General features: G+C 39.0%; 1 protein-coding gene across 1 annotated transcript in view; it reads left to right on the top strand.

Annotated features, from left to right (window-relative positions):
* Window positions 1-16,186, top strand: part of Ndf (Nucleosome-destabilizing factor) — a 185,856-nt gene that overhangs the window by 61,513 nt on the left and 108,157 nt on the right. Inside the window, exons 4-6 of the mRNA XM_083123641.1 lie at window positions 1,098-1,227; window positions 2,893-2,988; window positions 9,340-9,429. Coding sequence (XP_082979767.1) covers window positions 1,098-1,227; window positions 2,893-2,988; window positions 9,340-9,429 — 316 coding nt within the window. The remainder of the gene's footprint in view (window positions 1-1,097; window positions 1,228-2,892; window positions 2,989-9,339; window positions 9,430-16,186) is intronic.

Below are 16,186 nucleotides of genomic sequence, written 5' to 3'. Positions count from 1 at the left end.
TGTCCTGAAGCTTCACCACCCCCACTGTCTGTCAGATATATTCTAAATATTAAATCTCTACAAATTGTTAAATTCGTTACATGACCAAAACTGGCCAGTTTCTTCTTTTACCTGCTTTCGATGGGATTTCTTCCAAATCCTGTCTTGAAGGAAGGTTTGTAATACACTTCCTAGCACCACTTAATTTTTCATTTATTTTTGCTTTAAAATTGAAGTTAAGAAATTGTTTTAATATGTAAATTTACCAATTGAGGGAGAGTAGGAATCTTGAGTGAAGAGAGAAATTTTTGGTTTTGTGTAGCATTTCTGACTTGTCTCTTAGCAGATGGGACTTTTGTCCTGTAAACTCTCTCTTGACAGGAGGTTTTCAGGTATGTGCAATGATGTGCAAGAAGAAAAAAAAAATATTGAAGGAAAGTTTCTTCTAATAGAGGATTTAGGTTGGTTTGGTTTGTTTAAATGGTGAAGATAAAATTATTATTTTTGTCTGACTTATTTGGCAAATCAATACGACCTACAAGCCCAACTTAATCTAATTGCATTTGTTTGAAAATGTGATGTTAGAATTTTAGTTCCTCTGAGAGTCCTTGCCAAGCCGGTCAGAATAAATCAGACAGCTACCTCACCCCCCCCCCCCCCTTTCTCTATCCATGTAACCTCATACTTGGAAAGTCCATCCTTTTAAATTCAAATAGTTTTCTATGAAACAAACAGTTTTCGACAAACTTGCAACATTCGTATTGCATTGAAATACAAGTGTACAGTCACGGACACTTCTGGGTTATAACAATTCCATTTAACTTCCAATGGAATCGTTACAGCCCAGAAGTGTCCATGACTGCACATAAGAAAGAAAACCGAAATGAAATAGTTCATCTGTAGAAATGATAAGGGACCAGCCAGCATTTAAAGGTTAATCCACACAGCATCATTCATTTCCAGTTATATCAGGAAATTCTGACCAAGTAGCAAATGCATAATTACAAATTTGGCTGATTTTTAAAATATTGTTTCTGATGTTTCCATTTTCTTATTTTGTGTGTGTAGATAATGTTTCTTCACATGAGGTACTGAGTTAATCTGTCTTTCTGTTGCAGTGGTTGGGTAGAAGAGGCAAAGTTGAAACCTTACTTGACCCATAAAGAGGAATTCATGAATTCAAACAAGTCTTCAACCTTCAAAGAGGCAATAACTGCCATCGAAGATTACATAAAAACCAATGGTGAAGTAAGTAATGTTTGTTTTTAAATGTATTTTCGTAGTACTGTCTGGAAACCTATTTCCCTGTTGTAATTTTTTTTTTTTTTTGTTCATCCGGCCAACCTATTAGAACAATTTGTTGAATGCAGCTCCAGGGGGAAAGAGGGAGATTGCAATGAAGTGCTTCCATATACGCTACTTTAAGCCCTACACCAGCTTTCCCATCAGAAAAATATTCATCAACAGCAATAGTAATACTGATAATTTCAAGGAAAAAGTTACAAAGTACATTTTGTGGTGTAATAGTCAGATTAGATTTTTGAATATGGATATTTAAGCTGTAGGTCCAGTCAAATTCAACCCATACACAGTGGCGCAACCCCCAACCTTGCTCGGAAATGAGTTCAAGGGGGGCAATTACTGCCCAGAATTCAAATTTTATGCAAATAAAAATTTTCTTGCTCGCTTCACTTGCAATTTGTGTCTGTTCGCTGTACTGCATTGTAAATCACCAAACAGAGAAACAAGACTTGTGTTAATTGATTTTCTTTTAAATGCATGAACAATTGTTTTGAGGAAAGGGATCATGCACATTTGAGAGACAATTTATGTAATTGTTATTGTTGGTTTATTGAGAGATGGATGAATTGTTTGTGTAATGTATTTAAATAATATATGCTGTATATAATATTTATTAAAGAAACTTTGAATACATACACAATTTAGTGTCCACGTCGCTCCACGTTGCATATATGTGAAACATACACGTGCATGAAAGTTATGTTAGTGTAAAAAATAATTATACTTGTAATGCATTTATCAATCATTTTCTGTCTTTCAAAAATAGTTTATGTGCTTGTTTTCCGTTATTAATGTGAAATTGAACATGTTAAGAAAATAATTAAAATCGTTTGTTTGAACACAAATGCTTTAGCACAAACATCTACCCCCTTTTTGCGTAATTTACGAGGATAATAACGTCTTTGATACTACCACTACTAATAGTAATAATAATGTTGGTCCTGGGTTGGAATCCCGGTTTTTGCATGGATGTTTGCGAGTATCCATTCATCACTCATCCTCATCTTTGCAAATTAGCCAAAAGTGGCACAAGAAGGAAAGTAAAATAAAGCAAATCAATAATAATAATAATGTTATAGTGACATTATTTTTATTAACATTATTATTATTCAAATTATTATTATTGGTATGTTCATCCTAATACTTCGACTTATGTAAAAAATTCAGGAAAAACTACACTTTTACAAACATTTTTTTCTCAATAGAAAACAGAGTTAAAATTACTTTGTCTTACTTTTGTCTAAAAGCAGACACTTGTAGCTTTCCAATGAGGTATATTTGACTTTTTTTTTCCTCCCACGGAGTACAATTTTACAAGCACTCAAACAGAGGGCTCAATATTTTTGTCACGGATAGTAAGTGGCTATTAGAATTTACCATTGCATATATTTGACCTCACAGCTGTCTTCGTACAGTTGTAATTTTTAGTATGTATTGGGCTCTTTCACTTACAATTGATGTATTATATGTGTGGGAGATTGATCCAATTTTGTAATTCTCCAAGTATGTGGAAACATATGCTTATATTGAGATGTTACAAATGTCAGAAAAGATATATAAGTGCTCCTGTTTTTTTTTATTATAAACAATCTGTTTATTTCATCCTTACAGAATTTTACCGAAAATAATGACCAAGATGCTGAATTCAACAAACTGAGGGATTCTGTTGTCAATGACAAGGATGCAAAACAGGCTAAAGCAAAGAAGGTAGGTTTATTATTATTATTTTTTCGCATCACACTCGTTTATAAAGTAAAGAAAGTGCATGTTATAGAATTTCATTCATGAAGTTATTGATTGAATGAGTTCAAAATCATATGCTTGCATGAGTGTTGGACACATTGTATTATAAGAATTTTAATTGTGTAAAACGTAAAACTAAGCTCTGTGGTGCAACAGCTTTGACAGCCAAAGCTTGCAAAATGGCATGGATGGTACAAAGAATAGTATCACTGCTGTTAGCTGGCTCTGTACATTCAGGGCCATAACCTTGATAACAATGTTGTACCGGGCATTTCGTTCAAATCTCCCTAATTTCAATTAATCGTAGAAAAGAAAGTATGAGTGATAGAGCAATGAAATTTCAGAGAATTTAAGAAAAACTCATAAATTTTATTTTCCACACACTAGTACACCTCCACATGTGCCTCATTGGTAGCACGAACAATATCCAGTCTGTATTCAACTTCTTGTGATGCTCTCTCCAACATGTCCCCTGTTACTATTGCAATCGTATCACGTATGCAGGTTCGTTACTCTGGGATGTGATTCACGAGTTGCAAACAAACGATCCTTGATGTAAACCGAGAGGAAGAAGTCCAGCGGAGAGAGGTCAGGTGAACGTGACGGCCACCGTATCGGTCCATCACGTCCAATCCAACAATTAGGAAATGTCGAATTGAGGGACCTCCGAACATCAGACTCCAGTGTGGGGGAGCCCCATCTTGTTGGAAGATGATGTCCGGGTGTAGAGTAACTACTTGGGGGTACACAAACTGTTCCAACATGTCCAAGTACACAGGGCCTGTTACTGTACCTTCATTGAAAACATACGTACCGATGATCCTGTCCTTCATTAGACCGCACGAAACATTCAATTTTGGGCTATCGCGTACATGTTCTCTGTACACATGTGGGTTTTCAGATCCCCAGATCCGTACGTTATGCCGGTTGACAATCCCAGACACGTGAAATGTTGCTTCGTCTGAAAACAAGACGTTGTCAAGGATGTGAGGATTCATGTCAATACGCTGCATTATTTCCATACCAAATGCTTTGCGACGCGGCTTATCATCTGGCTTCAATTGTTGCACAATCTGCACTTTACACAGATACAACTGAAGCCGCTTGTGCAGAACTCGATGCAGTTGTTTGAGGCACATTGAATTGCCTGGCAGATGGATTTACTCTGGCTTCTCTGAAACCCTGCTTGAATTTCTTCCACCTTTTCCTCTGACACAGGACGGTGAGCTTAACCAGATTGTTTTAGGACACTGCCGGTTGTTAGAAACTTACTAAACCACAGCCTAATTGATTTAGCATCAGGTGCAACTCCTCCATACACTCTCTGAAATGTTGTTGCGTTGCAATCACAGATTTTGTCGCACCATACCACACCGCTGCCTGTGTGCATTGTTGAACAGTCGCCATTTTTATTTATGCGACCTTGGTGCTGCGTAGTGAGCAAACGGGCAACTTAAAATCATGAAAGCAAAACTTGAAGATCTGGCCTTTCATTTGGTGTTAGTTATTTCACAATTCATCGTCCTTCGGTCACAGTAATTAGTTGAAATTAGGGAGATTTGAATGGAACACACTGTATGTTTGGAAGCTTACGACAATGTATTCTGTATACTGAGAATCACGAACCTTCCGACCCTCTGTAAACAACCGTCTCACTTCGAGTAACGTATCACTCCGCGTCAGCTGTTCATGGATGGCGCGGTCATCGTATGCTGTTGTTCACTCGCATTTCACCCGAATACGTTACATGAAAAGAAAACGTATTCCTATGTTTTATGACATCCCTACACATTGAAGCAAAATAAATTTTCGAAGTGTGATTAAATACGTGTTCTTGTTGAAGCTTGAAGTACAGGTATGAACATATTTTCGACTTCAAAAAATTCATTTATCTTAAACTGGGTTAACGGGTCCCTCCTCCCTCCCTTTTCTCTCAGTATGACGGGGCCAAAGTAAAACTAAGAGAGCGAGAGTCGATTCAGTAAATTCAAGCCTTTTCTTTTCCTTGCTACCCCTTCCACCAAGCTATTGCCCAACATTGTTGACATGCAGAGAATTGTTTCTCTCCTTTGTCCAACAATGTCCCGCCAGTTTTAGCAGAAACTAGACAAAGATAAGCCGAAACATAAAAAATAGATTGTTTATCTCCATTCATTTCTCTTTCTTGAGCACTGAAAAAAAAAGCGACAATAAGAACTCACATTATTTATGCAAGGGAAAAATATTTACTTACTTTAATCCTATGGGAGAGGTTCGATGCCTGTCAGATCTTCATCACAACTATCTTCCGATTCACTTTCTCCGTCATTAACTTGGATAATGAATCTTTCCAAATTTAAATCGTCTGTCAGGTTGTCCACTTCCCACAATTTCCGCTCTTCGGTTTCAATGACATGCCGCACTGCGTCCGCCCAGTTACGCACCGAAATCTGAGACATGACAATCTCAGTCAGTCTCTTGACCTCGTCCAACTTGAAGGTCTTGTTGTTGCGCGCAACGCACCCTTTGACCTGAGCCCATATCATTTCAATGGGATTCAGGTTGCAATGGTAAGGTGGTAGACGCAACACGGTGTGCCCGGCTCTCTTCGCCATTTCGTCGACAACGTATTTGTCATAGCTTGGCTTCATACGCGAAACGTGATCCAAAAGTTCCGCCTTGAGCACGTCAGCTGGAAGTACAAGGCCTTTTTCGCTCAGCCAAGCTAATATGTCAGCCTTCTTCCAAGCAGTGGTTGGCAACTTTTCACATTTCACACTGTGACAGGGAGCATTATCCAGCACAATAACACTGTTCGGGTCAAGTTTTGGCAGAACAGATGAAAACCACTCCTCAAAAACATCACCGTTCATTTCTTCGTGGTAGTCACCTGTAGTCTTTGACACAAAAATTAGCTGTGCACCGTCCACGAACCCACTTCCACTTCCAACATGAACAATGATGAGCCTCTTGCCTTTTCCTGACGGTTGCTTCATTCCGGTTGACAGTCCTTCGAGAAAAGCTTTCTTCCTGGAGGTGACAGTGCTATCGTGCCACGCCTTGCTCACAGTGTGTCCTGCGTTTACCCACGTCTCATCCAAGTAATAAATGTCCTTACCTTGCTTTCGCAGTTCCCTTATGGACCGGAGGTATTTTCGTCGCCAAAAAACAATATCGTCCCTGTCGATGAGTGCTGTCTGCCGACTTCGCTTCCCATAAACGAACCCAACGTCCAACAAGAGGCGCTTTAACGTGGACGCGCTAAAATTGGGGAGATCCTCATCGTTATTAACATCCGCCAATACCTTCCGCACGGTGGGTAGTTCTTGATTAAAAAAATAGGAATGCACTTTGCGCCGTATTGCGCTTATTTCAAAATCTGTGTACTTGTTCACACGAGCAACAACGTTGTGTTTCTTCCCGGGAGTCACAATTTCACCGGTCGTTTTCCGTTCTTTCAACGCACCGAAAACAGAAGACACTGACACACCACTGCACTCGGACACCAACTTCACCACCTCCTTCACTGTTTTTTCAGGATGCCACCGACAGAATGTTGCATAAACGTTCAGAACAATCTGCTTCTCGCCACTTTTCAACGGCTGTCCTTGCCGATGTTTCTGAAAGAAACTCGGAGAACACGGAGACCTTCCTGCACGCATGGAAGTCGCCATATTTGAAACTGGCGCTACTTTCTTGCCGCTCACGTGATCAGTTGTAATTTATTCAATCATCACGTATTATTATTATAAGCAGAAACCTTTAATGAAAAGCTATTTTAAAATTCATATTTCGGGATAATTTACATATTTTTCTAGCATTGGCAAGCTTTTTTAAAACGGACTATATGCGGCGGAAGAAATCCGCTATTAGGTTGTTGCCAACCCCAATATCTTCGCACTAAGTCGGTGAAGAAACTGAAGTGGTGTGGCAAATGTCGGCACATGATAATTTGATTTCACGATGTCAGTGAGGGTGCTGTGGGGTGAAGGGACACAGATGCGCTGACCATAGCAGAGGTGTGCACCATCGATTGCGACCCTCATGACTGCAGACCTCATAAACACCCTCACACTCTGTAAGACTTGTGGGGGTGAGGGAGGGCAATGGCAGACCGTGAGATTGAGATGAGGACAAGACGCGAGAGGAGTATGGGTGGAGGTTGATTGAAAATGAACACCTTCGCTCTAGAAAGAAGAAAAACATGGTAATTTTTTTTTAAAAAAATAAAAACCCTGCAAATATGCATTTTATATGTAGGGTGCAATAAAATGTGACTGCCTCTTACCGTCCTCTTCCCCCACTTTTCTTTCCAGTGACAATGCTTCATTGAGATGCCGTTTTAGTCTCCCTCGGCGTTTTTGCTGCTTAACCCAGAATTTTAGATAGAGCTGAAAAGGGCATACGAGTGTTTTGGGATAGCATAACTTTAGAGACGTTGAAGAAAACTCTGGAGCATGTTGTAATGTGTGACATTGAGGTGTAGATCACCCACACTGTGACACGCACTTTATGTCATTAGTTACCGAGACGATGAATACGATTCAAGAACTTAGTTAATCAAATTAAATCTATCAGCTTACTTATGTGCAATAGTAATAATAAATCATACTTTCAAACCCCAATGAATTTAATCAATAAAAAGCTGTTTTAAAAACGTCATTTATCTGAATGTGTCATCGAATTCCCTAGCAAAGGTTAATTTTAGCATAAGACGACAGAAGAAGAATCATTTGGTACTGAACTGTCACATCCGGTAGGGGATAAGATCATGGACGTCCGTAGGATTTTTTCCAGGGAGGGGCAAGGAAGGTATTTTTTCCAGGGGGGAGGGCAAACAAGGCACATTTTCCCCAAGGGCAATAATTAACACACATTATTGTGGCTGAAACTAAATTGTATGTAAAAAATATATAATTTTGGTTGGATTTCATTTTCCAGGGGGGCCATAGCCCCCTTGCCCCCCCTTCCGGACGCACATGATAAAATATACATTTTGTTCTTTATTTTTTACATTTAAGACTTTATCTTCCACATTTGGGTAATCGTCTCTATTTGCACTCAGCCACCGAGCAGCCAAGTTGTATATTTAATTGTTCTTTTTAAGTTACGTATCAAATTAACTCTCAACAAGTGATAGGGCCTCCTTAAGAGAAACATTGCTATAACGCGTCCGTTGACAAATAAAACGTCTCTGCATCTTGTAGGCTACGTAGATAATTTTATTGTCATAAGTTGGCAACACTGTTATGATACACGTGCTTTTGTTTACAGAAGGTCTTAAGTTCTATGATTCTCACTTTAGTTTTGCATCTTTCTTTTGTAATGTACCATATTTACTCAAGAAACCTCATGTAAGCCAGGCACCTGGATTTTGAATGAAGAAAATTGGGGGCAGTGGTGCCTTTTTAGCAGATGTTGCTATCATTCTTGCACTTTTGCATCAAAAATTTTATCAACATTTTACATTCAAGTAATGGAAAATAGCATATACACATTACTGGGCAAGTTGAGATTCTATTCTACAAAACATGTAGAGAATTTTGAAGGTGGAAATCCGTCCTCGTTACGAAGAACACTCCTAATCAAGTTATTACTCTCGTAGGTGTTCTCTTAGAAAAAAAGAAACTGAAGTATTTTATAAAACTGATGTAGCGTGACTTCAATAATTCAAAATCCCATGACTTACATGATTAAACTATTCATATAAATAATGAAGCCATAAAATTATTGTCAGTTTTACAGATGTGCTGATATGCCTAGATTTGGTAGTGCTTTTTCTTGTCCTAAAAAATTAAAAGATCAGGATCCCACTGATTTGGAAATCCTGTTAAGGTAAAGTTTATTGTGCATAGAGCACCATGCTATTGGGGAATGTGGGGGTAGGGCTCCACACATTCTTGATGTCGACCATTTTGAAGGTGTGATCAGCACCATGCTCTGATCACCTTTACCCCCCCCCTCCAGGATTGCCCTCGGTTATGCATTGATTTGAGGCTGAATGAGCCCCGAAGCACCCATCCCGGGAATCAGACCTGAGTCTTCTGCATGGTAGTCAGATACTCTACCGACTAAACCATCTTATTTTAGAATTGTAATTATTCATTTTTTTTTTCATTGTTTATTTTCAACAACTTCATTTAAATTTATTCATGTGAGTAACAAGCATGGTTAATCAGTATGATAAAACTATATATAGTGATCCCCCTCCCCCCAAATGCATGGGAACTGTGATGATAATTGATGTTTGTATGAAACCTTTGTATGCTAGACATTACATATTAGCAGCCTGATATTTCTCTACTTGAAAAAGTTTTCTCTCTCCTCTTCCAACAGCGTTTGAGCGAGATGAATGACCAGGATGCTGAGTTCAACAAATTGAAAGAGGGTGGGAGTGAGAAGAAAGACAAACCTAGAGTGAAGAAAGTAAGTAGTGATTTTGAATTCCTTTTTGTATGCAGTTTGTTTTATTTTATTTCAAATTAAGTTTAGCATCTGTAGCATATCAAACGTGTTGTGCTGAAAGTATCTATGCACGCAAGTAAACTTTTCTTCATAAATCAAAATGTTACCTTTAAGTTCCGGTCCCATTGAAATATGATGAAATGGATCTCATATTTTTCATATAATACAACAAAATTTCAAATAATAAAGTAATCAGATAGTGATTTTCTAACACATACAAGCACTTAATGAATATTTGCTATTACTGTAGACTTTTGTCTTTAAAAGTAAGTTTCAAATGCACTTGATTGAACATTTCAAAAATGTGAGTGAAGATTTTCAAACAACTTGTAAATATTAGAATTTATCAAAAGTCTTGAAGTTTTTCTGATTCTGCTCTTGTGCACAAAAATAAGCACATCTTAACATCTTTGTCGAGGATGCCTACCTAAATTTGAATCATGTTTTTTATTGAATAAAGAATGTACTTCTTACATTTATAATGCTACATCGTGTAAAATTAAGTGTATGGAAAAAGTTCAGTGTTTCTGTGTGTTTCTTGTTATTGTGATCTGTTAGTTTTGCTGGTTCTTGTCTTCACTAAGTAGGTTAATGTATCTGGGACAGGTGATATTGTCTCGCTGCTTTCTTTACACTCTTCTGGTGGCATTTTGTTATCACTGAAGGGTGTGGTGTCCTGCCTGTTGGGAGTTTTGCGGTGGGTCTACATTCCCACTTGTTGTCTGTGATCTTTCAGACTAACAGAGTTCCAAGTGGGATGTGTTATCTGGTGTCTGAAGTTTAGTGATGGTTTCTGGTGAAGAATGGTGCTTTTTTTTATATTCTTCATGAAGTGGCTTGAATGTAATTGGTCACAATAGTATGAACAATGTGGGAACACGGAATTATTTCCATACAGTCATAATGTATCAAAGTTTGAAAATTATGTTCAAATTAATTGTTGTCACCTCTAGTATAGAGTAGATTCTACAAATAGATAAAAAAGATCATGAGTTTGCATGGACAGTCTGCAAAGATTTATTGTTAATTGCAGCATTATGCAATATTTATGTCTGCATTCAGCATGTGCAGTACCATTGGTTCAGGAACAATAATGCGATGCATTACACATCCTTACTTGAGCCATGTTATTGCACATCTTTGACATGACAATCATCTTATCTGAGGACCATCATATGGAAGGCTTTAAAAAAAAAAAAAATGAAAGAAAGCTATTAATAGCTTATTGGGTATTTCTTATTAGGGCACGGCAAAAGTAACAACATATCGTTACCTTACGCGTTCGAGAGCAAGTTTGTTGAAGAAAGCGAGAGTTGATTCCTCAGTAACGAATTCTGAACAGGCTACCAGTGAGGGAAAAAGTAAGGATAATGAGATTCTCAAGAAAAGAGGAGGGAATGTTACCAAACAGGTTACTTTTGAAGTACAGAATAAAGAAAAGAAAGGAAAGAAAACAAAGGCTACTCCTTCAAAGAAAGGAAATGCCGAAGCACAGAAGAGTCCAAGGAGAAAACGTCAATCAACGAAAGAAATGCTTTTTGAAGTGCTGAGCACTGTGCTTCCAAGGGCATTTGAAGAGTTGAGCATCAACAAAAAGAGTGAAGAATCTGCTACCTCTTCCCCTACTACTTACACAATAGATAATGATGTCGAGGAATGTGAGGAACCAGACATTGATGACCAGGTAAGGAACTAGTTTAACTTAATTTGCCAGTCTGCATTGCTAATGTATATATAAAAGGTTGGTTCTGCAGTTATTATTTTGAAAATTAAGTAGTTTTTGCAGTTGATGCATATGTCTTGGCAGTATCATCCGTATATCAAGAAGGTACCATCTTGAAGTAATCTTTTTTATTTTAGTGTTTTTTGTTCACTGGGATGTGTTATATTAATTGGTTTGGTTTTCTTATCAGTATCAGCTGATTTAAGCACATTGGTAAGTTTGCAGATCTGATATATCTCAAGTTGCACCATTATAGTTATGTATAAAACTCTGTGGCGCAACAGCCCTCGAAGGGCCAGGGCCTGCCAGAGTGGCTTTTTTCATTGGGTGACATGTGGTCAGCGCATCAGATCCCATCACCACTGTTTTCTGGTTACGTAACAAGAGTCCGCTACTTCTTTTCAAGTTGCTTCCCAATTGTCCTCACGGTGCTGGGTCAACGTCGAAATGTAGAAGGCTCCCACTGGGAATCAAACCCAGGACCGCTCGCACCAAAGGCAAGAGTGTTAACCACTTGGCTACATGGGAGCCCCTATATTTATGTATACAGAGGTATAATTAATATGTTCCTATTTTTAAAGTAAATTTCTAAATACTCAGTTCCTTTTCAAAAGCCCATTTTGGTCACCTGGTTAATTTTTTTAAATAAGGAACTGAACATATCATTCAGATTCTGCATGGAATATATTGTTGTAATCCCATCTTACCTGGGATCTGAGGTCACAGGGATGTTTCAATGATACATTTTAGGTAGAGCTTAAGTGTACCTGTTAGCTGAACCTGCTCCGATTAGGACGGAAGAGATATGGAAAGTTGAATGTAAAGGTTATTTACGCTTGTTCATACCTGGTAGGTATGTGATGTTCTTGTCCAGATGCTTCTTGCAGACCGAATTGTGACTGGTGCCAAGGTTCTATCCTGCGACCCTTGGCTCACCAAACCGAGCGATCCCTCGCGACTCGTTGCATGCTAGGCACCCGTAACTTCGTGTTCCGTCATCGTAGTCTGTAGTTGTAATGCGTCGTAGAATAAAGTGTAATCAGAGACTCATGGCATCGATGATAAAAGTAATTCAAATGAGCGTTCGATGATAAGTGTAGTTCAAGTGAGAGTTATAATCCATATGAGAGCGAGCTCCGGGAGTGAGCTCCCTTTTATAATCTTAGGCTTCGAAATGTTGTTAAACCTTTCGAACACGATGGATCTTGTTTAGATCCACACGTTTGCCTTTCAGTCGATGCTTCACGGAAGTTACAAAGTTAGCGCATTCTTGGGATCGCCCGCTGGTCGGACAATTCCAGGAAATAAACAAGCGAAAATATTCTCTTGAGGTTCTCTCGTATTCGTAATCTCCATATCTCTACAATATGTAACATTACATCCAATCATCAGAATATTCGTATATTTTAATTTTTATATTGGTAGTAGTTGGTCCATCGCTAATTTTCACGTCAACAATACATAGCTACCAGAAGCATTATGTACAGATAAAACCAGGAATGGGAATTGATACTGATGGTGCAATATCCAGTGAAAAGCAATCTGTATGTCTGTTTCCCTGAAAGGCTGCTGCACCATGGAATTTAATTTTATTTGGTGCTAGAATGTTCAAAACAATAGTTCATGTTTTAAGTAAGCATTTTCTTGCTTCTGACATGACATGAAAAGGAGGAATGACCTCCATGTATCACCACTGATGTTGTTTGCAAACTTGACTGGTTACGAAAGAGTGAAAAATGCCATTTCTGCTTTATAACTAACAACCCACAATCCATCAGCTTAACCATAAAAATGTAAATGTCTCAATTTTCAAAGAAAATGTTGGAATATTAGGAAGGTCATAAACACACAATCTCTTTCATGCCCTCTCTTCCTCTTCTGACCAATTCATATTTTGGGCATCCCAACAAAATGCACTCTCTAGAAATAAAAAAGTGGGATAAGATGTTACTTATCTTGATGCATAACAAGTGTATTACAGATGAAACCATTGTCACACGGACCATTTTAAAGAGCTTTTATGTGCACCCAGTTCAGTTTACATGGCTTTATTTATAAGAGAGATGCCCTGAATTATCATTCCATGTTAGAACATCCTTTGGTAGTGTCACATATTTGGAACATCCACGAAACTGAAATAAACTGGCCGCAAATGGCATAAAGGTCCCTTTTTAAAATCTTTCTCTCACATGCTAATTGTGACTGGATGTACATTTTAAAGTTGGATATGAACCACTGTGCCACCATTATTTATAACCTGGAACCCTGTGATTACATGGTGAAAGCATCACTTTCTGCCTTCAAGGAGGTTCGCTAAATTAAACCTTGATGTCCCATGTAGTAGGATACTGATGTTAAGTATTAAATGGGGTGTATATGTGCATTCCGTAAAGGTTTCTTCTGCACACTTATGAATAGTAAGGTTTTTATGTTCCTGAAACCTCTAACATTTCGATATTAACATTGGTTTTGTAGCCCATGACACCAACCTTTAAATTACAAGATTCACAAACATATGGAAGTTTATTCTCAGATAAGGTAATCAGGACTGGACCTACAGTTTTGAATGGATCTCACTATGCAATGTGTCTCCACTGAGGATCAAACCTGGTATCCCTTGATTACAAGACAACAGTTTTACTACAATGTCATTGGATAGGCACATACACATGTATGAGAAAATCAAATTAGGAACTACGTAGAAGCAATTGCCAATAACTGTCTCTTTGCTGCTACACCCTGCAAATTATTTGGCATTATGAACTCAACTAGGTTACCTTCCATTGCAGCTCTAGTTGTTAGTAATATATATGGGGAGGAATTGCTGGTAGTATTCATGTTGGATAGAAGGTTTATTGAGTGCTTCTGTGCTACAAAGCTAAAGATTCAAGATTCAAACTCCAGGTAAGTCATGAGTGGCATTGTGTGTGGATCATCCAGCTCATCATTCATACAACCCTTAGTGTCCAGATGGTCTTAAGTATACAAGAGAACAAGATGGCGGACCGTATGGTCTACGCGTAGTTGGAGCTCCGCAATTTCTCCCGAATTTAGCCTGGCTCATTGAGATATTTATATCTAGAACTTTATATATTCCACCCGCCGGCAAATTGCAACTATTTGCATAAGCGTCGTGAAGTGTTGTGATACCAGGAATTGAATAATCAAAGATTACAATGTCGAAGCCATCTATCAATACAGTTTCAACTCGGGTAGACGGTGTGGAGTCGATGCTACGGGACTTCGAGAGCCGCCTACAAGAGATCGTCGAGCAGCAGCCAGCCCCTAACAGCGTGGACAGCAGCGCCGTTACACCGTTGCAAGATCTCTGCGCTTCCTTCAAGAAATTCAAGGAGGAGGTTGAAGACACATTCAAAGTTGTGAGGTCCGACCTGCAGATTTTAAGGAAGGAAACGGAGGAAAATGCCATCAGAATCGACGACCTTGAAATGTACTCTCGGAGAAACTGCCTCCTCCTGCATGGAATTCCTGAAAGATCAAACGAAAATACAGACTCCCTGGTACTTGACGTTCTCCACCGGAATCTAAACCTACAACACATCACCCTGGAGCACATCGAAAGATCTCACCGCCTTGGCCCTCAAAGAAGAACCGCCGCCGATGCCGTCCGTGAAGGAAGGAGGCCTATCATATTTCGTCTGACCAGCTACCGCGCCAGGGACGAAGTTTGGAGGCGGAAGAAATCTCTGAAAGGGACAAAGCTGCTTATTACCGAATCCCTGACGTCCGTGCGACAAGATGTGTTGCGGAAGGCAAAAGACCGCCACGGCCAACGGAACGTGTGGACTCAAGATGGAAGAATTATCATCCTCTTACCGACTGGCCGAAAAGTATCCGTCACAACACTAGCGGCACTTGACAACATGAAATAAATGCGGGATGAAAAGTAAATTTGCAATAAGGATTCATGAGTGTATGTTTAAATAATGCAATTGTGTGTGTGTTGTGTGTTATGTGTTTTTATTGTGTACAAGCGTGTGAAACTATTTTTTCTTTGCGTATCAATTTTTCTTCCTTGTGCATACGTTCCGTCCATTTGAGTGTCTTTAAATTTAAATCTAATGGAAGTGTGTTATTTCTGTGTTCACTGCACCTGCCTTTCATCAACGCTACTTTTATGGTAAGTCAAATCTTTTTTAAACTAATTATATATGTAATCTCGTTTAAAATGAGTGCTTTCCATCCATTTGTCAGCACTTCTAAAAACCGTAAGCAATATTATGGCTGATAGAGACGATTTGTGTACTGTAAATTCGGCAACGCCGACGTCAAACTTTTTCAACCAACTTTGCAACATTTGTAACTCTCCAACAAACAGCAACAATGGCCTTTCCTACTCAACTGCAGCGCTACAAACGGAAACGGTTTATCCATATTCTGGGCCGCAGCTGAATCTTACACCCGGCAGCTTTAACGTAATTCATATCAACGCGCAAAGTATTCTCGCTCATTTCCTAGAAGTAGAAAATATAATTCAAATAAACAAAGACGTACATGCCTTACTGGTCTCGGAAACATGGTTGAAGGAGAGTCTTTCGGACGATCTGGTGCATCTTCCGGGATTTCGTTTATTTAGGAAAGACAGAATCGGAAAGAGGGGAGGGGGAGTGGCAATTTATTTGCGCGAGGACGTCCCTGCCAAAATTCTCTCAAAGTCGCCCGATGCCTATGAAGGTTCATCGGAATATATAATCCTCGAAATCAGTATCTGTCAACAAAAACTCCTCCTGGCGGTAGTCTATCGTCCACCTTGCACTCGCCTTGATAACTTCGAGAACGACGTTGCAAACTTTCTACCAAAATATTCACACACGATCGTTCTGGGAGATATGAATACCGACCTATGTAGCAAAAAAGAAAAGGTTATAGAATTCCGTGATACGTTCTCTGCTTTAAATCTTTCCATTTGCCATTTAAATCCAACCCACCACACGGCCACTTCCGACTCGTGGCTTGACGTCATCTTGGTTTCTG

This window comes from Lepisma saccharinum, chromosome 6 (genome assembly GCF_977018435.1).
Source record: "Lepisma saccharinum chromosome 6, izLepSacc3.1, whole genome shotgun sequence".
NCBI classification, from domain to species: Eukaryota; Metazoa; Arthropoda; class Insecta; order Zygentoma; family Lepismatidae; genus Lepisma; species Lepisma saccharinum.
Note: the sequence above shows the minus strand (reverse complement) of the source record. Positions and strands in the feature narration are given on the sequence as shown.